Source organism: Neolamprologus multifasciatus, chromosome 2 (assembly GCF_963576455.1).
Source record: "Neolamprologus multifasciatus chromosome 2, fNeoMul1.2, whole genome shotgun sequence".
NCBI lineage: Eukaryota > Metazoa > Chordata > Actinopteri > Cichliformes > Cichlidae > Neolamprologus > Neolamprologus multifasciatus.
In genome coordinates this window covers 6,856,138-6,883,397 of record NC_140440.1, presented here as the reverse complement: position 1 = coordinate 6,883,397, position 27,260 = coordinate 6,856,138, and the positions used below count along the sequence as shown (strand labels likewise).

Genomic DNA, 27,260 nt, shown 5'->3' with positions numbered 1-27,260 from the left:
GGACTGTCCTGGTCCCTGCAGGGACCGAGGGCTGCAGAGAGGGAAGGAGGAAAAAGCACAGGAAGAAAGAGAAGAAGAAGCAGTAGCAGCAGGTTTTTCTCCAGAAAGTGAAGATGAATGTGTGCGCGCTGGCCCTGGGTCTGGCCCTGGTTCTGACCGTGTGTGTGGCCCGGTCTCCGTTCCAGGCGGTCCTGCAGCACAGCCGAATCAGAGGCCGGACGCATGGGTGAGGTGTTTTTCTTTTTTTTCTCTCCTGAATCGAAGTGACCCGGGCCGAGCCTGGTCCTGCCCGACTGAACCTCAACTACTACTGAGCTGATCAATAGAAATGATCAGAGAGTCATCGATAATCTGCGGGAGTGTCAGTACTCTGGTCCTTTAGTCACTACACTAAATGTACTAAAACTTCAGCTTTAATAAAGAAGTAAAAGTCCCGGTTTGGAAACAAAGTATGAAAATAAAAGTACTTCATTACGCAGGAACATGACGTGTATCGAATATTTTTACTGGAGAAATAAAAAGATTCCTTCTAAGGGCGACTACTAGAAAGTGACTAAATTTTATTGATCGATTCGTCATGAATATACTTATTTGCTGCAAATGAAAAACAGATGTTCTGCTGATTTTTAATCAAGTTTGTGTTGTGCAGCTTTTTTCTGCACTATACCTCAGCTAAAATATCCATTTTACTCACATCTGTCTGACGGCTGTTTCTCATGGCCTCACTGTGCAGGGAAAAGCGCGTATCTCCATATTTGGACAATGGTTGTGATCAAGTTTATTCAAGAACTACCACTCCACGTTTTCCTCATGATCTCAAAGAGTATAATGCTCTCCTCCAAAGCACAACTGGAGAATTGAAAATCAATAAAGCAACTATTAAATGATCAGAGATGATAAAAGGACAATTAAAAAAATAATTTTAGAAATAGTCGGAAGGAAGTCGCTGACTTTTCGAGCATCATCTCCTCATGTGATTGGTTCAATGTGTCTGTTTGTTAGCAGGACTGCCTTTAAAGTTCTGGATGGATTCACTTGATGTGTTTTTGTTAGAGGTGGAGCTCTGGCCAACTCAGGTGATTAATGTTTTGAGTCGGTCCACATCTAGTCATTCTTCACTGTTGTGGGATGTGACATAATTGAATATTTGTTGTCATATCTTCACACTTCATACAAATAAAACTGAAATATACACACAAAAAGGGAGACATCCTGGTTTTTCTGAAGAAAATATGAAAAAACTAGCCCAGCTCCAGATATTCATCTGAATCCAGTAGTGATGGGATTTCCGGCTCTTTTTAGAGACCCGGCTCTTTCGGCTCGACTCACTAAAAAGAGCCGGCTCTTTCGGCTCCGAACCGGCTCTTCAGGTTGTTTTGTTGCTTTAATTATTTAATCTTTAACAATAATATAAAATTATGCAGAAAAGGAATTACTAATGTAAAAAAAGTGGTTTTATTTATATATGTTTATATATGGCCCCTAGAGACAAAGCACGTACAAACTCTAAAGCATATACAAACTCCAAAAAGCACGTACAAACTCCAAAACACATTTCTAGCGTTAACTGAACTTCCAAAACAGAGCTACCCAGATCACTTAAATTACACAATTGAAAGCATGTGTGTATTGTTTGTGTATTTATAGACAAGCACTCATATTTATTCAAATAATTAAAAAAAAAAATTCATTTACCTGTTATTACCACACACCAAATCCGGTTGTTGATACTTCCTGGCTTGTGTAACCACTAGGTAACAAAAGCTCAACACTGCGCCCTAGCATCCTGGAGCACTTCTGTTGTCTTTTGTACATGATTCTGAGTTTGTACGTGCTTCTGAGTTTTTACGTGTTTTGGAGTTTGTACATGCTTCGGGGTTTGTAAGTGCGTCTGAGTTTTTACGCGTTTTGGAGTTTTTATGCGTTTTGGAGTTTGTATGTGCTTTGTCTCTAAGGGCTACGGTGGCCCCTAGAGACAAAGCACGTACAAACTCCAAAACACTTGCAAACTCCAAAACACATGCAAACTCCAAAACACTTGCAAACTCCAAAACACATGCAAACGCCAAAACACATGCAAACTCCAAAACACATGCAAACTCCAAAACACATGCAAACTCCAAAACACATGCAAACTCCAAAACACTTGCAAACTCCAAAACACATGCAAACCCCAAAGCACATGCAAATTCCAAAACACAACGGAAGTGCTCCAGGACGCTAGGGGCAGTGTTGAGCTCGATTTGCAAAATAAACGGTAAGTTTGTCTGTATGGGACGGTCTAGTCTCTGTCGCGCTTCCCAGGTTGCCTAGCAACCATGATACTAACCGCTGGAAACGTGTCATACAACTTTGTTTGACAGAAATGAAGGAAAACATATTTTGTTCATTTGTTTGTTTGTTTCTACAAGAGCTTTGTGTGATTTGATAAGTATCTGAGGTTGAGACCACAGGACAGTAAAACATGATTTTTGGGCTTCATTTCTGTACTGAACAGTCATTTAAGATTAGTTAGTAAATAACAATTAGCTAATGTTGTTCATGAGACTAAAGTCATATCACTTTGGTAATGTAAATATAATATGGCCAATATTATAGTTATTATATTAATCATTATTAGCTATTACAGCAGTGAACATGAACTCTGTGTCAAATACTGAGCCACAGTACAGATTCAAGTTGCAGTTATTTATAGGTCTTATCACCTTAAATCTTCACTCAAAGACAAGTATCTTTGACAGTGCATATATAGGTGTATCATATATAAGAGAGAAATGTTGTTCCTTCAGTATGTTGGCATTACTAAATTTGGCTCATTGCTTACATACGTGTGTAAAAAGAAATTATATGAGCTGTGATAACTGTTTCTGATAAAATGAAGAGTAGACTGATATATTGAATATTCCTTTATTGGGTGAGAAAATCAGACCATGTCATAACTGCTTTAAGTCATACAGAATAGATATCAGAGCCTTAAACAGGCTGACTTCTGCTAAATGGGTCAAACTGGGCAGAAAGTATACAAACACATAGCATCATTATAGAATATGATGTAACACTATAGATCAACTTACCTCAGAATATATAAAGCATATAAACAATTACAGCAATATGATGCAACAAACACAGCACTGCTACTAATCCAAAATACTCAAAGCTTCATAGAACTGAAACAAACATTTATTTTTAGGTCCATTCAGCTGCTGATACATACTTTAGGTTTCTGAATATTAAACTTGTTTCTTCCTTTCATAGTGTGTAACTTGAAGGCCCTGAGTACTTTCTCCCACACTGCAAACACTGGAATGATAAAATTATTTGAACATTACCTAATAAGACTGATTCAGGACAGACAATTAGTTATGTTAAACTTTCCTAGCAGTCCTTCACAAACAGGGAACAGTCTGTCTATTCTCTCCATCTGTCAGCTGCTGCTGGCTCTTCCTCCTCCTCTTCCTCACACACTGCTGAGTCCTGGTGGATCATCAGGGGTGCAAAGCCTCACAGATGATGTGCAGCAGTGAGTCCCTCAGTCTGTCCTCACTCTGGACACTTGCAGTTGTCACACATGGAAATCAAATGCGTGATAAGCTGCAGGATTCAAACACAAATGTAACTTATAAATACATGTTCATACTTTTATTACACAATCAGAGAGAAAGAAAAAGAGAGAGAGTGCAGGACAGACAGACAGGTGACAGCCTCAGGTGTATACACTGCTACAAAACAGCACAAAAGAAGGAGGACTGTGTTATTACGAAACAAGAAGAGTTCCCAGATGGTACAGTGGACACGTGTGTGACTCCTGTGATTAAAGCACCTTTCTTTCAGCTTAACGAGTGAACCGTCAGCTCGTTCAAACACACGTTAAAGTCCGTTTGGCTCTACACCACCGAACAGTGGCAGCAATATAACATAGCTAACATTAACAGTGCAGTGAATCCTGCTTGTGCCGTGATATTCAGGACTGCAAACCGAGCAGCATCACTGACTTTCAGCCTGTTGTGTTTGTGGATATATGACTGACTTTAATTATCCATAAAATCATCACATTCTCTGTAAGATTAAAGTCAACTATTGAACGGCGTATATTTTGGAGTAAAGGCTTTAAAACCAAGTTAGTACAAACATCGCTAATGTCACATAACTTTCCCGACATGTGGCCAACAGTAATGTTTTAATGTTCTTCATTATAAAAAACATTTGCGCATAAATAAGTGACATAATATTCAGTACTTACTTCTGAAAGTTTACTCTTGGCGGCTCCGCTTCAGCCGTTTTTTTCGGCAAAATTATCCACACCACAGGCGAGCTATGAAATCTGGGATATGTTGGGCCATGAAGGCTGCAGCGACCCATTCTTAAAATTCAGGGAAATTAAGGACGCATTTGAGGGCCGCATTTCGAGCAGCCTTTGAATTGGGACAGCCTTCGTCGTGTCGCTGTGACGTAATCGGCCTTAAAATGTGGACTTTAAGGCTGCAGACCCCAAATCCGGTCATTGGTACATCCTGGCTTGTGTAGTTACTAGGTAACAAAAGCTCAACACTGCCCCTAGCGTCCTGGAGCACTTCCGTTGTGTTTTGGAATTTGCATGTGCTTTGGGGTTTACAAGTGTTTTGGAGTTTGCATGTGTTTTGGAGTTTGAAAGTGTTTTGGAGTTTGCATGTGTTTTGGAGTTTGCAAGTGTTTTGGAGTTTGCATGTGTTTTGGAGTTTGCAAGTGTTTTGGAGTTTGCATGTGTTTTGGAGTTTGCAAGTGTTTTGGAGTTTGCAAGTGTTTTGGAGTTTGTACGTGCTTTGTCTCTAGGGGCCACCGTAAAGGGCCACCATAAATATACTTTATTTATTCACTCCACATAAAATGTAATAAATAAATCATATAATACAAAAAAACAACTATTTACATTTTAAACTTTTAACTATTTAAATTTTCAGCTTTTTCCTTTTAAACAAATTTAACGTGAAACAACACAAAACACTGCAAACCACAACACAATTAAATATAAATTAAAATATTAAAACAAAAAGAAGATGCACATTCTCTGTCATATGGGCCTGCATGATTTCTGAATCCTTTATCATCTGCAACTGAAAATAGTGGATGATTACTATACCTTTCTAATGTGACGTTGTTGTCCCTCGCTCTCTTTCTCTCTGGCTCTGTTCCTGTGCTGCTGCGAGTGTAACTAACGCCCCTCCCCCCTCTGCCCAGCGCAAAGTACAGGCGCGCGTGCGGAGCCGGCGCGCGTGCGGAGTTCAGCGAAAAAAAGGGCGAGAGAGAGGGTGAGAGAAAGAAAAAAACAAAACCTCACGGCTCCCAATAAGGAGCCGGCTCGCGTCGTTCACTTCAAAGAGCCGGCTCTAAGAGCCATTTCGTTCGCGAACGACCCATCACTAGAATCCAGGGTTTCAATTCATGCCAGGTGTGGTGGTAATTTTCAGCTCTCACTGGAGTGACACGGTTTCTTGTTTCCTAAGCGAAGGATCTGAATTCTTCTTTGTGTACTGCAGTACGATATTAAATATCCATGGTTTTGGGTGGGTGGGGTTGGGGGTCAGGGTTTAAACAGCTGGATTTCCTTCACAGACAGGAAACCGGTGCCAGCCTGAGCGAGTCTGTGTGAGCCGAGAGTCAGCGTGTGAGGGTGTTACGGTGATCCGGCTTGTACTCTGTAGGGGAGACCGGGGATAGTTGTAACATTTTTGACATTTCTGTCTGTAAATTGGAGCTCTTTTAAGGTAGTGGATTCAAAATGTAATGCAAAGTGTTTACATGTCTCGGCTATTAAATAGTGCAGCTATTTTCTCTGCAGCACAATTACCGATTGCATGGTATGGTCTCAAACACAAAGAGTGAAATGTTGCAATTAACCCCATAGTCTGGGTTAGTTGTAACATATCCTGGGGTGAAATGTAACACAATGAAATAAGGGTACTAACAAAACATTATCATGTAATCTTTTTTATTCAACACATGAATGCACTTAGAGCCATTTATGTAGCTGTGTGTGTGTGTGTGTGTGTGTGTGTGTGTGTGTGTGTGTGTGTGTGTGTGTGACAGAATGCAGAAATCTAGCTTTTGAACATATTCCAACCCCCCAAAAAAGACAAATTATGGAATTTTCTGCAACTGAATATTTCATTAATTTTGGTTGGTCTTCCTTGAGTTTGGCCTCAGGGCATTATAACCTACAACTCTTGCACCAATTTTGAACATAACAATGAAGCTGAAAAAATGTAGTTGTTCACCAGCATCGCAATTCTATTACTTTTTTTCATGGCTTACCTTGGTGTGGTTTGCAGAGTGCTTCAGAAAGATGAGGAAATCTGTTTCTTGCACCCATCCTGATTTATTTCCACTACCAATACTTCCTACTGGTCCATCTCTGACACAGTGGTCTGCATAATGTATGTGTGGGAACACAAACAGTGGAGGAATTGTGTTGCCAATGGCATTAACCGCATATACAAAAGCGACCAGTGAACCTCTCTCTGCTGATGTCGTTGCCCCAACTTGTTTAATATAAGTTAAAGTAATAGTGTGGTAAGTTGTAACATCTGCATTATTGTTACAACTAACCCAGACTGTTGCTGTTATAACTGACCCGGACTCCTATAGCCATGAACTAGCTAACATTACAGCCAACAGCTAAAACATTAGCACTAAAGACCTACACAGAATATATCCCCATAGACATACAAATAACATAATTTAAGTTTGATGAGTTTAACTGCAAAGCAGATAATGCTATTAGAAATTGAAATAAAGTAGAAAAACTTACTTTTTGGCATACAAATTACTTTTTTTCATGTTAAATTGTCTGTGTTTGACAAAATGTTCTGATTTTTCACATGTGATAGCAGAACTGAATTGGGCATGCACAGGATGAGTCACATCATTTGAAACTTAGCCCTGATTGGAGAAATTGGAAGTGTTACAACTGACCCACGTTACAACTATCCCCGGTCTCCCCTACTCTGTACTGGTTGATATAATCTGCCATAACTCTTCATGTTCAATTTAAGTTAATTTCTATACCTAAGCTGAAGACCCTACAATGTTAGAGAAAGAGCTCCAGCAATCACTCATCGACCATTTGACAAAAACCAGTGCCAAAACCTTTATAAACGACGGCAGTTTCACTTTTAAGTTTAGTTTCCATCAACTTTAATGACCTCAACTTTTAGAAAAAAAATTTTCTTCGTGTGTTCTGTTTTTTGTTTTTTTTAACAGCTATAATAGGTTTCCAAAAGGATCATAGAAAAGTTCTCAGAGAATTTTAACAAGAGAAAAAACTCCCGGTTTCACTGTCACCCTGACTGGAATTGAAAAAAGCGATGAAAACTGTGTTTCTGTACAAGGACAAATGCATTTTCCTAAATACTTCACATCTGGCTGTGAGCCCAGGCTGGAAAGGAAGAAGGGCAGACAACATTTTCTTAGTTACCAAACTAGAAACAACACTTCAGAAAACGGTTGCTTACTTGGTTTCCGCACAGAAGAATTACCTAATATCAGACCTCCTCCTCCTCCTGCCTTCTCCTTCTGGCTCCTCGATGGATATAATCACATGGGTCAACTAGTGGGAACTGTAAGGTGCCATTACGTAAATCCTCATTTGGATAAACAGCTTTTTCAATTCGGGTCAACAACGTGACAAATTCCTAACCTGCAGAACTCAAACTGAGATCATTTTAATCATTTTGACGGTTGTTGCAGAGGGATCAGCCCCGCAGCCATGAACGATCTGCTCTTTCATGTATTTGACTGCTCTGTTTGTACTTTATGTTCTGAGTTTGGGATTTCATTGTGGATGATTTATGGTATAGATTGTTTTGCTTTTTAGTCATGCGCGTGTGTGTTTTGCACAGACGCCATGGGAGACAGCCAGTGCAAATTAGCTCAGGCTATAAATTGTGTGGTGTGGTTCGTCTTAATATTTATCCCTATGCAGACAGAACAATACACAATGAAACGATATGCATGCCGACTGAGATCACAACATTGTGCTTGAGTGAGTTTGAGTGTTTTTCTTAATTGGGGATAATTATGTTTACCAGAGTTGGTATGAACTGAATTTTTGACAGTCCCAGTTTATCATTTGAGAAACCTATGGCTATCAGTCTGTTTCAGTTTATGAATTGATGACTCAAATACTTTGATTTAGACTTTTAACAGAGCTTCTACGTGTCTCTGCTCTCACGCTCAGAATTAGCAGTTTACTTAAGCCAACTGTCTCTGTATGTTGTAAATGACAGTGGTTAATAAGTATAAACATTTGAATTAAACTAAACTTTTTCCTCTTTGTCTCTCTTCTGTTTCAGACCCAATGTTTGCGCCATGCAACAGATTAAAGGCACCAGCAAGAAGTATTTCACCAACTGCAAACAGTGGTACCACCGCAAGATCTGTGGCAAACCCACGTAAGTCCCACCGACTGCACTTTTTGCCATATTTACCATTTTAAATACATTCTTAGTTTTCCTTAAGAAGCACAGCACACGTCGACTGCTGCTCACTTTTGGTTACAGCTGTGGTTCTGAGTTGATTTTTGTATTTGATTTCACCCCAACTCTGTTAGTTTAACTTTAGTTCTGCTGAAAAGAGAGAGTTTGTGTTCAGATAACAGAGAAATGTCCTTCTCCCGAGGTGTACCCGCCTCTTACATAACCTCAGAATAAAAAGAGCGGAGCACAAACTTCAGAGTTTACATCTGAGGCTGAGACTCCACTCCCAGTCTCATGAGTTCATTTAAAGGACACGTGCAAACATATACATCGACTTTTCTGATATAGTCCACTTCCTTTGGAGTCCTCAAGTCCAAGTCTAAAGTCTCTCGAGTTAGAGTCCGAGTCATTAATTTAAGTCCAAGTCAAGTCTGAATTCCTTCAGTGTTTCCTACCTAAAGCTTCATTTCAGATCAAATAAGGTTGAAACACAGAACTCAGTCCCCAAACTGTAGTAATGATGTGCTTCAAAGTATATGAAGCAAGCTTTTAATTTATTACAAACACTTATTCATCCTTTGAAAGGTGAGTTTAGCTTGTAAAGTCGTCCAGAGAGTTTCTGAAAATTATTTAAACTGCAATGAGGCTAGCTCTGAATTACAGTCATGCCAGTTTAAAGTCACATAAGGATACGACGCAAGGACAAAGTAGATGTGAAACTGAAGCTTCCAGCCTTATAAACAGTAAAATGTTTATTTTACTTTTTATTTATTTTGTTTATTATTTCATAAGGACTGCAGAGAACATCCAGTGTTTCCATGTAAGCTGCAGTGATGATGGATGTAACCATTGCCAGTAATAAACCAGAAGGCAGAATGATAAACAGCATCCAGTGTCCTAAGAGTGAATCCAGAGACCTGCCTATGAATCACACTGTGGTCCAGAATAGGAAAACAAAGTCCTCTTCACTTAGCTTTATCTTACAGAGCATAGGAAAATGATCATAACAAGACTTTTAACGTAAGGCTAGTCTCTACACATTCACTTGATAAACAAAAGATCCCTCCCAAGTGAATGCCAAGACGCTGTGGGGTTGCATTAGGAAGGGCATCCAGTGCATAACTCTACCAAATCAAACATGGAGCTACCTGCTGTGGTAGTCATTTCTGTCCAAATCTGCCAAAACATGCCCACATATACCTTTTTTATTTTTTGTTCTGCTCTGACAATGACAGAAACTAAGTTCCATCTGCATTTGGTACCAGTTTTAGGTCACAGACACCCTGATAAAAGAAACTGAGGCTATATATACACTCATAGTCACTGACAGCAGTTAAGATAAGAGAAACAGGTGGGCAACAAGAAACAGCTGAAACTAATCAAAACAAACACAAGGGAAGTAAAACTGAATACAAGACATGAGAGATACTTTAAAAATAAAAGAAGTGCCTCTACGTGGCTGTAGCTCGGGAGGTAGAGGTAGAGTGATGTACTAAAGTTAGTGGTTCAGTCCTCCAGTCTGCACGCCAAATATCCCCAAGTTGGTCTATTGCATCCACTGAAGTGTGAATGTTAGATAGAAAGCACTTATATTTTTCTTTTTAAAAAGTGATTGGGTGAATGAGCCAAGTGGTATAAAGTGCTCTGAGTGCTCAGGTAGTGTAGAAAAGTGCTATATAAGAACTGTCCATTTATCATTTAAAGGAGATAAAGACTTGGGGAAGAAAGAATAACCTAAACAAAAAGAAGGAAATATTACAAAGCCCAAATCCTCAAACCATAAAAGTCCTTAAAAATGACTAAAACCTTAAACAGCAGCTAAACTACAAGACTTAATCTAAACCTCGAAATGACAGAAACCAGTTTGTTCTTAATAAACTCATCTCTATTAATGCATCAATGTACATAAAGTGAAAGCCTTTTTGTTGTTGCTGTTGCTGTAAGTGTCTATCAAATCCAAGTCTTTGATCAAAGTTGAGGTCATACACTGGAAATCAGGCAGTATAGTAAACAAGTCTGTCAGGTGAAAAGCATCCACAAACAGGAAACACCTCATGCACATCATCTGAACATTAGGAACACAAGAGAATGCACATAAGGTTTGAGAGGAAATTTGGGAGTGTAAAAATCAAATACTGTTGATTTTCTTGGCTTTTTTTGTCACGAGGTCAAGTTGGCCAGTCAGACAAGTCATTCATTCCAGAACCATCCACAAACACTTGGATTAAAACCAACTTCACTTAAGAGCTGATTTTTCCCATTTGAGCTCCATGAGTGCAGAGAAACAGACTGCTTTTTTACACCTGCTTTTGTGAGAACTGATCTCATTTGGCCTAAAGCTAAACCTGATCCCAAGTGTGAACAGTTCTAAAGTGAGGGCCAGAAAGCCCTAAAGTCTAAAACTGAAACTCGTCCTCACAGGAATAGACAGACACAGCACTCTGCTTTAATCCTGTCCAGCTCATGCAGCATGAGTTCTGCAGCACAGCTGGCCTCTGCTGCCTCATTAATAATGTGGGTGTGTGTCTCTGACTGTAAAACACTGAAATTTACTGTCTGCATTTGCTTCCCAACTCCATCTTCAGCCCAAAGAGGAAAAACCTTTCTGAACGTTAAACGCTGCATTTGATTTTTATTTTAAATCCGGATTTCTGCTTGGTATGTGTTTGGAAGGCGCTGCAGAGGAAACGTGCTGCTAAATCCTAAAATCCTCCCAAACTCTTTCTATGAGCACATTCTTGAGTGAAACGCAGCTGGCTGCGGAGTGTCCCTGCAGAGCTGTGAACATGAGGAAGGTGACGGTGGCTGAGGAAGATTTAAAAGACAGGAGGCTTATTTTTCATGCATGTGTTTATACAGACAACACTGTTTAACAGGAACACAGTGATACAGTTTACTTATGAAGCAGCAGTTGCAAATGCTGAATCTAAATGACAGAACACATAAACAGGGATTTGGACTTGAAGCCTCTGCAGTGATAACAGCTTTTCTCCTGATTAATCTACATAACATTCATCACTACGGGCATGAAATCTCACTCAGAAAAACTAAACTCTGAGTTATATCCAGTAGCTAGTTTAGCAAAGCAGTAATCAGCTGGACGCATGAAATTAAATATAATTTAAAGGCTGTTTAACCACATTTATTCAGTCCACTCAAGCTTTCCCCAAACTTTATTAGCTGCTCTTTTTCTAACAAACTCAAACATGAACATCAGAGGTGATTTTTAAATCTGAACATTTGCAACTTGTCAAGCCTCTGACAGCACGTTTTACCAAACACAAACACCCACAGTCAGTGTGAATGCATTCGTGCATTCAAAATGTGCCAGCAGTTTGTTTGTTTGCTGCCACTTTAAACTCAGCTTTGGTCCAATATGTAAGAGAAAGGTGATGGATGTTGTGGAGAAATGAAGATTTCTCGACGGGAAAAACTAAACTGAGACAAAAAAAATTAACAAAATACAAAAGAAAAAGAAAAACTACCACCAAAACAGAGTACACAAAGTCAGAAGGTATGTGGTTAATGTTGTAAAAGCGTCTATTTGAACCCAGACAGGGTTAAAGTAGCACCACAAAGGAGCAGTCAGAGGAGATTTATATCTGCAGTCGTTTAGATTTACTGGTAAAACTCTGCTCTGGGACCGCCCCACCTTTCCGTGTGTAGCACAAAGAGCCTCTCACAGATCAGAGCAGGCGTCAGTGACAGCAGATATGACGCTGAAACATGAAAAGAGGGTTGCAAAACAGCTTGCAGAGGCATAGTAAGTGTGTGTGAAGTATTTAAAATCAAAATAGATGAAAAAGTGGATTTGTGGAAGGGTATCAGCTAAGTCATCAGCTCGTGTGGGCTCAGATCAATTATCAATGAGAAATACTTTATTTATTCCATATTTGGGGAGATTCTTTAAATTAGATCAGCAGATCGGGGCATCCCTGAACTGACGTTATAACGCGAGTTCTTAATAAATCATAGAAAATGAAGTAAATCGGCGTCTAAAAATATTAATTCTGACATCTTTTTTCATTTTTAAATGGAACCTGAATCTTGGTGTCCTGGGTGACTCTTTCATCCATCATCTCTCCATGAGCTCTGGACGAGGAATGCTTCACATGTTACGTAGAATTATTGGAGCATTTAGGCTGGATTCACACAGATGATGATAAAAATAACAATTTAACCGTTTTGGTCTTTGTCGCTCTAATTTTTAATATTCAGCAAGCCAGATAGAAGAGCTAAAAATCAGCCCCTGTCTCTGGTTAATGTCTTTTTATTTGCCACAGTCTAGTATCAGCTGATCGGTTATTGGTACGTGTTGAATTCAAACCGAAGACGTTGGTGTTTCTGTCACAGATTTATCATGAGGCAAACTTATGGAAATGTCCGCTTCAGCAGTTTAACAGACAGCATAAGAAATGATTCATAACTTTGTTTGCAATGTTTCATTTACTTCTTCTTTCTTCTACTTTAATTCTTCTTAGTTAGTTTCTGTTCCCTCATCTTCTTCATCTCTCGGCCTGCTCCACTATTTTCTTCTCCCGTCTTGTATCTAAAGATGATCCTCCTCCTGTCCGCCACCTCTTTCTGTCTCATACTGTTTTCATCTCTCCTGCTTACTCTGTGTATTTATTCATGCATTTGTGAGGCTCGTCCTGTGTGTTTGTGCATTTCCTGTCCTGAATGTGTCCAGTCAGGATGTTGGACACAGCCTTGACGCAGCTCACAGTTCAGCCTGAACGTTTCTCACAAACAGATTCTTTCAGCTGGCAGCAAATAGGACAGAAAGAGGAAGTGAGACTTTCTGTGGACATTTGTAGGAAGTGAAGTCGCTGGAAGACCCTGACGCCCTATGCACACAAATCTTACAACACCCACAGTGTGGGTGTGGAAACACTGAGCTCTTATCTCTGACAGTTTAGTTGGATTTACACTGGTGGGGCATTTTGAGTCTAACAGTCATGTCTTTGTCTCTGCGGCTTTGGACCCGTGGGTTTCTGTGGAGGAGGATCCGGAGGTTAGAGGTCAGCAGAAGGAAGACTCATAACTCCCATCGTAATTCACTACAACCCCCCTCTGAACCCCGGGTCCTCAAAGTACCCTCTGTCTGTCAGACACTAATGCCACATCTGTTTCTTTAACCTTACTGCTAATAATTATAATAATACTTACAATAACAGCACTGAAGTAACCATCTTATTTATGTTATAAAGAACAAAAGATCAAAATATGCAGTTAAAGGAGGTAAAACTATCCAAGTCAACAGGTTTTCAACTGAAGGAGGCAGCTGTGCAGATTGTGAGAGTTCATTCATTCCAAAGTTTAGGAGCTAAAACAACAAAAGCAAAATGACACTGCGTTAAAGGTTTGGAGTCAAACTGTGAGAAGAGACTTTGTGTCAGCCTACAACTGCTAAAACATGGCTCAAAGGTCAGAGATGTAGCCTGGAGATGTTTAAAGCTCAGCAGCTGGTTGAGATCTGATGGGGGGGATTTCTTTACTCTGGTCTACATATCTTTATCACTGTTACATTACTTTTGTCCCCTTGATCTTCTTGCTGTGATTTCTTATGTGTCAGAACTATTTTATAATAGTGCACAGAGGTCTGGTGTGGACTTGAGACCTCTGGTAGCTGTTAGAGGTCCAAGAACTTTAAGAGCTCTGAGAGCGTCAGCTCAGACACCTTCAAGAGCTCCACTAGCTTTCAGCGCTTCAAAGGTTCAAGCTCACTTCCAGCTCTGAGAGCTTTGGAAGTTTTTAGAGCTACAAAATTTTTTAGAAGCAATTTAGTATAATTTTCAAATCCTTTATTTGTAAAATGCAAAATAAAACTGAACTTTCTGTCCTTTTTGCCCACATAATAAGGCATATAGCGGTACACATGAAGTTTGGAACGCTTGACTATGATTTGAGCTGTGTTATGTTTAGACTTTGATTATTGGGAATGTGTGATGTGGTTTGTAGAGTCTTGATTTAAACTGTTAGCTGTTAGCTTGTCATGACTGACTTATTCAGAGTTTTTGTTGAGATGTTAATAAAATCAGTGATCTTGCACCTGTGCGGTGTATATGACACAGAATTCGGTCAGAAGATTAGATTTCTGGCTCTTAAATATTGTGTAAAAGTATTCATTTTGTATGAAAAAAATCTAGATCATTAACAGGCATTTTTGTTAAATAAAGGGCATTTCATTTAGAATTAAGTAGCACACGTTTATGTAAGCTTGTGTAACTCGTCCCTTAATTTCCTCATTGAGGTGTCTAACTTTAATTCATCAGCTTTAGTTAATAAAAGTTTCTCAAAGACAAAATTTGTACGTGTCCACCTTGTTTTTACATTCTGGAAATGACTTTTAATCCCTGATGAAACTTTTCTCAGGCTTTTCATGGCTGGCAGTTTCATGTTTGAAGCTTCCTCTGACAATCTGAAGGATGACGCGCTGCCGACTGATGTGAAAGCATTTCTTTTTTAAGGTTTTCATCGAGCAGCTCGATCCCGGCGGCAGAATTACTGCAACCTTGCTCTGTTTGTTTTGTCATAAATCCACAGCAGCCATCTTTACTTATGTGGAGAACAAAAGGGACCTGAGTTTCCATCTGCTTTGATAATCAGTCCAGTGTGTGTTTGCGCACATTAACACACACACACCATCAGTAGCTGCTCTTCACATGTTTGCACTTATTGCAGCGGTGATGAAAGCTGCGGGAGCTTTGGGAGCTTCCTTTTTCTCTCTGTCGATGTTAAACTTTATTATAGAGGACCTGAGAGCAGAAATAAGACCTCTGTCCGCAGACGGTTTAAGTGTTAATATGGAGCAGTGACTGGTTGGTGGTCCTGGCTTCACTGAAAGATTTGTCCACTAATCGCTCTGTTAAAACAAACACAAGAAACTCAGAAATTCATAATCAGATTCCTCCATCAAGGGACTCTTCCCATCAGGAATTTTTATATTTAATAAATTTGCCAGTCATCCTTCCAACAATCGTTGACTTGTAAAGCTGAAGAAAATACACATCTGATGTTTATAGACTCGGAACGTCTCAGAGAGAGGACATAGTGGAGGAGCTGACACAGGAGGAAGTTTAGGAAATTTTTATAGAAGAATTCAACTGCTTGCAGACTGATCACTCAATGATTTATCTCAAACTGCAAATTAAAAAGTTCCCATGTCATGCAACATAGAGGCAGGCTGACACTGGTTTGACACAAAGAGGTTGGCTTATACATGCAGGTTAAATATAAAATATTAAAGCGACACAGGTGGTTGTAGCTGCTGGCTGTCTGCTAGGCTTCACCTCAGCTAATCTGCTCTCCACCTTCTACATTCTATGGTGTTCAAGACTCAAGACTTAATCTTTGGCCCACTGTTATTTCCAACATATTTCTAATACATGTAGCTAGAGCTTTCATAAGGTTGATTTTTTCCCTGCTGAATTATGTTCATTTGCTCTCAGTTTAAAAGACACTGACTATGATTATGGGTATGCAGTCTTCTTCACTACCTTTGCAGTGACATAATAGTTCAAATCTGCTTTGGTTAAGTCTTAATCACCCCCAAGCTGCCGGTTAAACTGAAACTAGTAATGTTCATGCCCAGAACTATTCAAACTGATGTTTATACGTGCAGTTGAGTTGCCATCTTTCTCTTCATAATGACCTTTTATTTTGTAGTGGACAGGAAGTGAGGAGCTGGATGGGGGCTCCTGCCCTGGTTTTAGTGTTTTTCCTGGCAGTGGGTGCAGGTCTCCTCTCAGACGTCTAGTCTGGTTGCAGATTCTTCTCCTCTCTGAGGAAATGAGCTTTATGAGCCCAGACGGCGGAGCCACATTTATTATGGAAATCTCAACAGGAAGTCCTGAAAGCTCCATTCAGGCTGTACGCTTCATTGCAGCCCACATGTGCCTGTAGCTGAGGTAACGTTCTGAGATTTTTCCAGCAGACAGACCTCCACAGGTCCTCCTGGTCCCACAGTTACTGCTTGTAAATCCTGCTCAGTGGGTGCACTTCCCAGAGTGACCACTAGGTACCCTAGGTAATCAGAGTCAGAATCCATTATTAATCCCTGTCACTCACAGGGTAACCCAGCCATAAGCCATACTGTTCTTTCTCCTTATTTTATTTTATTTTTTTTTACATCCAGACCATAATTTATAGAATAAACTGTGTTTTTTGGATTTTTTAAAAGATTTTAAACTACAATCTGACACCATAAACTTGTCACCAAAGCATTTCTTAATTTCCTCCTTTCTCAGACAAGTTTATGTTTATAATGTGAATTCCAATTATTTTAAATAGTTTTTCAGACATAGAGGAACCTTCTGCCCACCGTGACGAACAGATTGTGGACTGACTGTGAATGTGTTGGTGCAGCGACGAAAAACAGTCCCATACATACAGCTTTACAATGAGTAGGAATAGTAGATGTGCTGCTTCCACTAATGTGTGACATGTAAATCTAGCACACATGTCATGACCTGCAATAAGGTGTGTGTAACTGAATCAAAGTAAGATGAAATGGCCATAAATCACGTCTACAAAAACTGACTGAAAAACTCTCCAGTCAGTGAGAAACTGGAAAAAATCAGAGGGCAATTAAATGCTCTGGATGCAGAAGTAATATTTTTTCTGGTGGAATACACTTCAAACTGTGAATCCAAAACACTCAGGGAAACACAAAGCCTTTCCTTGTCTGTTTTTCTTCTCTTTTCCATAATTTGCAGGCAGCATGTCACTCACCTCATCCACTCTGTCCAAATGAGTCATGTTTAGGCGCTCAGAAAAGGGTCATCAGCAAAATTCAGTGCTCGCCTGTCCCACTGGATGATATTGGCTGTAGTACAGCAGCATGATTTTTCTCTGGCTAATATTGTGGCCTCAATAGGTCCGACTTTTCCAGTGATTATCCAGAGGGTGTGACCATTCTCTGTTGTCTTCTACAGACAAATGCTTATTTAAATAGGTGGATTGGTGTCATTTGTACATAGGCACACTGAAGAGCCACCAAACAGGCACACATGGATGGATGATGTTCATATGATATTGCCATTCCACTATCTTATACTTTGCCTTCATTCAGCATTTTGGCATAATCCAGCAAAGAGTCGAGCTGCCTCTGATTCAGATCCAGCTCTCTCAAAGTCTAAGTTTCTTTTGAAGATATCTTTGGTTTCAGAGTTCCCCTTTTAGCTTGTGTCGTACGACATTAACTCCTTCCAGCTGATGACTTACTCAGGTTGAAAGATGTGTAGGTCTTCCATTCAGCTAAAGCCATAATACAGATAGGTTTTTTTTGTCTTTTCTTTAGATAAACTAGTGGTTAGTGTGCAAAGTACTGATGCAGTAAACAAAGGTGGTCTTCAGCTTTGTAGAAGCTGTTGTTTTCCTGGATTTGTTGAGTCAGGTAAGGGCTGATTGGTTACTGGAGCTCTTTTTTTCTCATTTCATAAGACCACTTGCACTACCTGCAGACTCTCAGGTCTGCTCATGCAGCTCGTAACTTTATTAGCATAATTACTGTCAGACAGGAATTTATGAGTATCCTGTAGCAGAAACCCTACAGACAAGTTACGAGCTCCTGATGTGGCAGCTGAGAGTTTTATAGAGAAACAGGAACATGAAGTCTGACATGAGGCCTCTGCTCTGACGTCAGGGAATACAAGAAGGTCCACAAGAATCCTCATGTTCTCCTGTGTTTTTATGTGTTCTCTGCAGGGTGATCACCTATGAGTGCTGCCCTGGTTATGAGAAGATTCCCGGAGAGAAGGGCTGTCCTGCAGGTATGACCTCTCACCCCTTACACTAAATATGTTTAAAACATCTGTTGGGATTTTACTGCAGAGAGTCATCAGCTGTGTTTGTTTATGTCCACCATTGCAGCGCTGCCTCTTGTGAACATCTACAGCACTCTGGACATGGTCGGCGCCTCCACCACTCAGATGTACTCTGATCGAGCCCAACTCAGGGAGGAGATCGAAGGTCCAGGAAGCTTCACCTTCTTCGCCCCGAGTAACAAGGCCTGGGAATCTCTGCCAACAGTCAGTACACACTTTTACTGCAACCTCGCGCTCCTTTTGTGAGGAGCAATCAGCGATGGTTCTCCTGCTTAACTCATTGTGTGTCGTTTGTTGTCGTTTTCCAGGAGATCCTTGACGCTCTGGTGAGCAATGTGAATATCGAGCTGTTAAATGCTCTTCATTACCACATGGTGAATCGCCGGCTAACCTCTGAGGAGCTGAAGCACGGATCCACCTTCTCCTCCATGTACCAGGATGCCCCCGTCCATATACACCACTACAGCAACGGGGTGAATGAAGACATACTATTGTTAGCCTGTAACTCTGGCACAGGAATCAAGTTTAGCTGTCATGATAACATGAATATAGACCAGAGAAATTTGTAATTAATGAGAAACCACCGTCATTAGCTCAGACAACCAACTTTAGTAAGGTCTCTGAGTATTAATCAGCTAAGCTGTTGCTCTCCCTTCTCCACAGTGCAGGGATAGCTTAGTAGGTAGAGTGGTGGCCCCATGATCAGAAGGTCGGGGGTTCGATTCCCCCAAACAGCTACCCTGAGGTACCCCTGAGCGAGGTACCGTCCCTACACACTGCTCCCCGGGCGCCCAATGGCTGCCCACTGCTTCACTGAGTGAATGGGTTAAATGCAGAGAGGAATTTCCCCACGGGGATCAATAAAGTACACTTTCTTTCTTTCACAGAGGACTTTGGTCAGCAGTCCCAGTGCTTGTTAAGATACCTTTTTTTTTTTTTACCAGACTGTCTCCAGGCTCAAAACTGAGGCTGTATGTACAGTCTTGCTCTGAACATCATTATTATCTTACATTAGGTATCATACAGTTATGTGTCTGATCATCAATGTATGATCATACACATAACTGTTAAAGGCGTAACACAAATATTTGCAGTAACAACACATTAATACATTTTCTTCTTATATCTACAGATTGTGACTGTGAACTGCGCTCGTCTGGTCAAACCTGACCAACATGCCACCAATGGCATCGTGCACGTGGTTGACCGCGTCATCACAGCCATCTACAACAACATGCAATCAATCATTGACATTGATGACGACCTGGAGACTCTGCGTGTAAGTCCATTGAATTTAAAATCATTTTGTTGTTTTAAACCTTTGGAAAAAATAGTATTAAAACAGCCTACGAAATTAGAAATACCTGCTTATCTAAAAATATTTAAATGAAGTTGTTACATGAACAGCTAAAGCAACTGTAAAAGTTGTGTAACAGCTGGTGGAACATCAGCCAGCTAATGTTTATTAGTAACACGACTGGGTATAAAATGACTATCACAGAGAGTTTCACCAGGCTGTGAAACATAACAGGGGCAAATACCTCAGCAGTTTAAGAAGAACATTTTTCACCATAAAATGACAAAGAGTTTGATTCCATCACAGTAAATCATTAAAATATATCACAAGGTAAATTATCAGTAAAAGTTCTAAAGTCCCATGAACTCTCCTTCTGAATCTAAGTTCTACCCCATTAACTGGACCTGCTAGTCCATAGTTGCTGTTGCAGACCTCTATGGGACATTGTGATGGACCGAGTTGAAAAAGCAGGAGGAGTCACAGGAATTATTACAAAAATAGCGTTTTCATTTGTGAACCCAACCCAAAAATTATATTTACAAAAGTCATAAATGTTGAGCTCATAAAAGAGGTCAAAGAAACAAAACTCAACTCAGGCAAAGACTGCAAACTTAACAAACCAAATGACTGCCCAAACAAACATAAATGACCTCCAGATGAAATTACACACGAGGGTATATATAATGGCGGATCAGACGATTGAGACACAAGGGGTAACTAAACAAAACACAATCATAAACAGCAAACAATGCAGTACAGTCTGGTTTGTTAATAAACTAAACACCAAAGAAGGAAATCAAAACTACTAAACCCTAAACTAAACTCAAACATTTAATTAAGTAAATGGTAAATGGCCTGTATTTGCATAGCGCTTTTCTAGTCCCTAAGGACCCCAAAGCGCTTTACACATCCAGTCATCCACACATTCACACAGTGGTGATGGCAAGCTACACTGTAGCCACAGCCACCCTGGGGCGCACTGACAGAGGCGAGGCTGCCGGACACTGGCACCACCGGGCCCTCTGACCACCACCAGTAGGCAACGGGTGAAGTGTCTTGACCAAGGACACAACGACCGAGACTGTCCTAGCCAGGGCTCGAACCGGCAACCTTCCGATTACAACCAGAACTCCCAACTCTTGAGCCACGAAGTACAACTACTTTATTTGTAAATTAAAGAAAACACACATTTGCCCCTTCAGCAGGAAGTGGTGGTGCAGTCCAGTTATCCCTCTTTGCATTTAGTTGTTTCAAACCCTGGCCACCAATGCAAGCTGCCGTTAAACATGAAAGAAGAAGAAGAAGAAGAACCCTGGCCACCACCTTTTGTCTGGCAATTTAGAGTGTGGCCATGGGTATGTTGACACTGGGGAGAAATCTTTTTCACAGAAGTTGTTTCTTATGTCAAAAAGACATTTTTAACCACATGCTCCACAGTAACAGATTCTGGGTGACTGCTGTCCATATCTGTCACATACAGAAAACAGTTCGAGAACTATGAAATCCTGAACATTTAGCTTTTCTTCAGCAACAGGTTTGCACGTCCCCAGACACTTGTAGTAGTTGTAAGTTCTGATGGAATAAGCAGCTTAAACTCTTTTCTCTGTTTTCTTGTATGTCTCATTGTCTGTGTTTCAGACGGCCTTTGCTGCTGCAGGTCTCACCACCATGCTGGAGAACGAGGGTCATTACACTGTCTTTGCTCCCACCAACGACGCCTTCGAGAAGATTCCTCGGGAGACCCTCAACAGAATTCTGGGAGACCCCATAGCTCTAAAAGGTGAACGGCACAAGACACTGTGACTCCTTCTATCTGGCTCTGTTTATATTTTTAATTACTTTTGTATGATCTGATGTGTGGCCCCCTCAGACCTGCTCAACTACCACATCCTGAAGAACATGCACTGCGCAGAGTCGATTGTGTCAGGAACACCAATGGAAACGTTGCAGGGAACCATGCTGGAGGTCGGCTGTGATGGAGAACACATGACCCTGAACGGCAAAGCTATTATCACCAAGACGGACCAGCTAGCCACCAATGGAGTCATCCACTACATCGGCGAGCTGCTCATTCCTGACTCGGGTAATTGCACTACAAACAATACTACTAATACCAGAATGCTTCACCAAATATAGGGAAGATATTGTTGCACAAGGAATCCGCACAAAATAGTCCTTCAGTAGTGGTTTTAACATAAGCACTTGGAATAATCATGGACTCAGAGTTGAATTATCACCTTCAGGTCATTGGAAGAACTTCTGTCTTAGCAGGAGATCCAAAAAAACCCTCATATTTATTATTTTTACAGATCTTTCAAAGTTTAGGGTCCTCACTGAGACTAAGAGACAAGATCCATCCACTTCTTGGATCTCTACACCTGGGTGGTATTCAACCAAATCAAATTTTGGTGTTATGAAATCACACCTTGAACCAATTGATTGGTCCGATGGTGGTGTCGAGTGACTATGGGACCAATTATATTAAAATAAACCAAGTCACATTTGTCCACATTGATTACCACTGGAAGTGAACAATGGTGGAAAATTCTAACAAACACAAGTTACGGTTACCATTTTTAGGTTAGGGTTACCTAAAAGGATTATTAGTTGTACCAGAGATAGTATTAATACTTCTTTGTCTCTTGCAGCTAAAACTCTCCTGGAGCTGGCTGAAAGTTCATCTGTTTCCACTGCAACCAGGATGTTTGTTGAAGCTGGTCTAACCCCCCACCTGACCGGGTCTGAGACTCTGACCATGCTTGCTCCTCTGAATGACGCCTTTAAAGGTAACGTGTGGCCCCCAAAAAAGGCCTTTCCTGTCATCCTGTAGGGATAATCAGAAATGGATATGAACAGCCATTGTTTCCACGTGTCTAACAGGAAGTATGACAATGACTCCCAGCATGAGAAAATTAATGAGCAATCACATCTTGAAGGAGCAGCTGTCATCCAAGGCTCTATACCATGGCCAGGAGTTGGAGACACTGGGAGGCCTCAAACTCAGAGTCTTTGTCTACAGAAAAGTAAGAACTGACATTTCTTTACTTGGTGGTTTGTTCCACAGTTTGTTAGAGACACTTTTCAGATTCCTTGTGTCTCAGACTCAGTTGTGGTTACTAACCATAACTCTCTGTTAGGGCGACTGAACAGCCAAAAATCACAAATTCTAGAAGTGTACAGATGTGGTTGGGAGTACTTGGAATTCACAGGTTAAAGAAGCAGAGTAGTACTGTTTCATCATGTGTCAAAATACAGCCATGAGACTGTTTAATTGGACCTGAAACAAGTTAAATATTCTGAATGCAGAACAGCCAACTGTTCAGCTGTTTGGCTGAATTGAGTGTGGATGGTTCTCTGCTGGATCAAGAGGCTGTTCACAGCAGATGTTGCTCTTTTATGTGGTTTTGTTTTATGTGATTGTTTGTGGTCAGAACAGGAAGCTGCTGCTGAAGAATCAACTTCTGATGGAGCTGCTGCCTCCGTTTGCTGCTGCCATGAGGAATTAAACCGCTTCCATCTCCTAACGAGATGCTGGTTTTCATCTCTCTTGAAAACCTCTTTTCTTTATTAACTTTAACTTGAAACATGCAGACAGAACTTTATTGAAGTAAGAAATGAAACACAATAAATGCTTATTTTCCCATGATTGTTTGGAGCTGAACAGTCAGCATCACCAGTTGCTGAGTAGGCTAGCCAGCTTATTAGTCAACCTCTACTTGGTTGGTCCTTGTTTGTATTGTCTTGGTTCTGCTTGATCTCATTATTGACTTTAACACCGTTGATCATGACATTTAATTCAAAGCCTGTATGATTCCATTGGTTCAGGTCAGAGACCTAAACTGTGATTAGTAGTTTAAAAAAAATCCAATCAGGGGTTCCTCAAGGCTCACGTTTTGGCCTATGTTCGACTTGCTGATTCTCTAACCTAGTAAGACCTCTCAAGTAATCAGATGCAGATCTTTTAACGGTTCCCAGAATCAGGTCTCAGCCTGCTGAGGGTGCTTTCAGCTACTGTGGTCTTGTTCTTTGGAACAAGCTGGCTGCTGACCGAAGGTCAATTATAACTATGTCTATGTTCAAAACCTTTTTAATCTCACAAGCTTACACCTAATAAGTTGATTCCTATTCGGCCTCTATCGCCCCTGTATTGAGTCACTTTGGCCTTTACCCCATGTTAGCGTTGCTGGTTCTTGTGTGCTCCCTTGCACGCTGTTAGCCCTTGTTTGGCCTCTTTTGGTCCCTGTTTCTCTCCCCTCCGTTGACCCTTGTTCTGCCCTTGTTAACCCCTCTCTATGTGTCAGTTTTAGTTTTTTCCTTAGGCTCTCAGAAACATACTTTGCAAAAGTCAAGTCAGATAATCGATGAATGACCAAAAAGTGAACTGATTTTGTAGTGGATTAGCTGCCTCTCACACTGATGCTTTACGCATTGATACGTCCTATCAGTAGTATTGATTGTGCTCTGGTCACACAGGATGTGAGGCGTTTGTGTTTCTGCTCATTTCCACATGTCCCAGGTCGTGTTTGTGGGTGGTTGTCTGCTCAGTAATAAACTCTGCAGACCACATCAAGCTTCCTGCATCCCACAGCGGTTAAGTCTTTCCATACTTAACCATTGTGGGACTGTGTGTGTGGTGTGTTACCTCATTTAAAAAGGATATAAACCTGTCTACTTAGCCACAGAGTTACATTACACCATTAATTGTTACATTTTAATGTGAAGTATGTTTTAAGGTTTGTGTTTGACACTTTACATTGTAAAGATAAGACCAACGCAACATCCTAGACTAGACTCTAGAACGTGGAGACAGTAGCATGAAAAAATTCTTAGTCATCTGTGATTCCCTCAGGCCTGTGGTCAGGTTTCCTCTGCAAGTCAACAAACATTACAGAGAAGAAGCTTTAGTTGGTCAGTTTTTTTAATCTAAGCAACATAATAATAACTAGAAGGGTACCTTCAAAATCAAGATGGTCAAACTCAGCATGGTCAGTGTGAAGGTTAACAGGTTTCCACAACAAATATTAGATCAACAAATATATCAGAAACACTCCGGCTTGCTAGAAGTGGTATCTAAACAGTATAATAACAGTAATAATAATAACTAGAACTCGTTTTTTCTGATTCCAAAGCCCGGTGTTATGTATTTAAACACAAAATTTTTTTCTTTTTAGAACCTTTGCATCGAGAATGCCTGTATCGCTGCGCATGACAAGGTTGGACGCTATGCCACCATGTTCACAGTGGACAAAGTAATCACTCCACCAATGGGAAACATCATGGATGTCTTGAAGGCCGATGACCGCTTCATGTGAGGATCTGTACCATCTGAATCATGTTTCTCTGATGGAAAAGTACAGCAAAAACACTCCCTGTCACCTATTGGCAGTTTTAATGACTCTACAGTGCACCTTAGAGGCACAGAGCAGCAACTGCACGAACTAAGATCAGTAAAAAAGGTTTTTTTGTAGTTTGAAGCTCCAAAAAAGTGAGTCAGCTGTTAGCCTAGATTATCATAAAGCTGTTAGTTTGGTGTTGCATAATGACTGGAAGCAGAGGTGTTAGTGTGTTGTTGTGTAGTTGCCATTCGAGCTAACATCATTTATTGCTGTTTTCAGCATGCTGGTCAATGCCATCCAGACAGCAGGTATGACCGAGCTTCTGAACCAGCAGAAGATGTTCACCTTCTTCGCTCCCACCAACGATGCCTTCAATGCACTGCCGCAGGATGAACGCAACAGGCTGATGCGTGAGTTTTATTCAACCACACAGCTTCTCTTTATTCACATTCTTAATTAATCCACATGGACAGTTTCCACACACGTGTGGAAAGCGTCTCTCTTCTTTACAGCAGTTCATACTGAGAGGTGGTTTGTAGAGATTTCTCAGGGGGGCTAATTTTCTGCTCTTTGTTTGGACTGAACACGCTGAATGTTCACAAACTGTTTGTTTAATCTGCTGCACAAACAGCAGCAGCACCTTCTACCCTAATAAAGACATACAGAGACTCTGCTCTGATTCCAGTCATCTACTGACACGCGGCAAAGCGAGTCGTGGCTTATAGCAGAGCTTAGCATGAAGAAGAAAATGAGATCAGACGCACAGTAAGAACCGTTTGTGTTTCTGTCCAGGTGACCCTCAGCAGCTGTCAGGTGTGCTCAAGTATCACCTGGGGGAGAATATGCTGGTGAGCGGTGGCGTCTCCTCTCACACCAGGTTCCAAACTCTGCAGGGGGAGAAGCTGGAGCTGGGCTTGGTTGGTTCAAAAACTTTATTTAAAAGATGCCAAAATCTTTTTTTTTTTAAAATACACAGTTTATTATTATCTATATTAATATTAATATTATGATTATTATTATTATTATTATTATTATATTTTGATTATTCATCTCTAATTTGTCTATTTTATATTTTGTTTTCAATATTTTATTCAGCACTTTGTATCTTATTTCACATTTAAAGGCATATTTAATTGTGTTGACCATAGATGTTGCACAGTATTGCTGTTTTCTTAGGAATAATCAGCGAGTCTGATGCCTTTCTTTGTCTCTCAGCGTAACTACACGGTTTACGTCAACAAAATCCCCGTGGCCGACGCTGACCTGATGGCGACAAACGGAATTATCCACGCCGTCAACACCATCATCAGACCTCTGCGTGAGTACCATGTTTACAACATCGAACTATGGATAAGATAGTATATAATATGGCATGGCACTTTACAATATAAAGTGCCATGCAGCCACTGATGTTGTGATTTGGCGCTGTATACATAAAATTGAAGCAAAGTAAGCACTTTTCAAATGTGGACCTGTCCTTTAAAGCTGACCTGGCGTTTTTGTGTCTTCAGCTCCAAAGGTGGACAGAGAGCAGAGCGACGGTCCTGCAGCTCCTCTCAGAGCCATTGCCGCTTCCAGGGTGAGAAAGGCCTTTCTTTATGCCAAAAAACCTTTTCACAAATAATCTGAATATCACTTTTGCACCTCAAAATGTCCAAAATCCTGAAATCAGAAAGATTGATGTAATACCTGTCCTCTGATTACTGAATCACATGTTTGAGCTGCAATGCCCTCCTTTGTGTCTTGCAGGCAGACTCCAGGGGCTTCAGGAACGGTGAGTGTTTGTAATGTCTTCATGATGTGTTTAGTTCCTGCTGCACGCCACTCTCATCTGAATCTGCTCTGCTTCATTCTCTGTTTCTTCAGACGATCTCTTCAATAAGGTTCTCAACAGTCACTCCAGCAAGATGGTCAGCCGGAGGCAGTAACACTGCCAAGAGGGAAGACGAGAAGGAGAAAAGCAGAGGCTCTCTAGAGAGGGTCAAAGGTCATGTGTTAAATCCTCTGCTGCGTGGCCATGAGAGGATCTGAAGGTGATTTTCTGGTGTAATTCATGTCTGGAAAAGAAGAAATGTGTGTGAAGACTTTTTTTAAAATTGTTCCTTTTTTATTTTTAATCAAACCAATGTTGTTTTTTCTGTGCGCTGTAAAAAATATATATATATATATAACAGCTAGTTTTTACTTCCATAATTCAGAGTGTGAACTTTTGTAAAGTGTGTTTTGTACTCTTGTTGTTCTGCAGCATGTCAGAGCTCAAAGCAACCATAGAGCTGATGGTTTCTGTGTGTGTGTGTGTGTGTGTGTTTTGTTTTGTTTTTGTAAAATAAAACCAAAAAGTGAGACCACA

The 27,260-nt window shown here is 40.6% G+C and overlaps 1 protein-coding gene across 1 annotated transcript; it reads left to right on the top strand.

The window, feature by feature from the left end:
- Nucleotides 1–27,260, top strand: tgfbi (transforming growth factor, beta-induced). The gene is made up of 17 exons (XM_085173232.1): nt 1–226; nt 8,328–8,426; nt 18,159–18,223; nt 18,324–18,481; nt 18,586–18,750; nt 19,410–19,556; nt 21,213–21,354; nt 21,445–21,657; nt 22,223–22,360; nt 22,455–22,597; nt 24,746–24,882; nt 25,190–25,320; nt 25,703–25,827; nt 26,126–26,228; nt 26,422–26,489; nt 26,660–26,684; nt 26,777–27,260. Exons 1-17 carry the CDS (start codon nt 114–116, stop codon nt 26,836–26,838), a joined length of 2,034 nt encoding a protein of 677 aa, XP_085029358.1. The 5' UTR covers nt 1–113; the 3' UTR covers nt 26,839–27,260.

Bases quoted from the DNA above. Each gene is read 5' to 3' on its own strand.
- tgfbi (XM_085173232.1), top strand. From the start codon at position 114: ATGAATGTGTGCGCGCTGGCCCTGGGTCTGGCCCTGGTTCTGACCGTG. The intron at 22,361-22,454 runs GTAACGTGTGGC...CGTGTCTAACAG, and splicing joins TCTGAATGACGCCTTTAAAG to GAAGTATGACAATGACTCCC. The intron at 22,598-24,745 runs GTAAGAACTGAC...TTTTCTTTTTAG, and splicing joins GAGTCTTTGTCTACAGAAAA to AACCTTTGCATCGAGAATGC.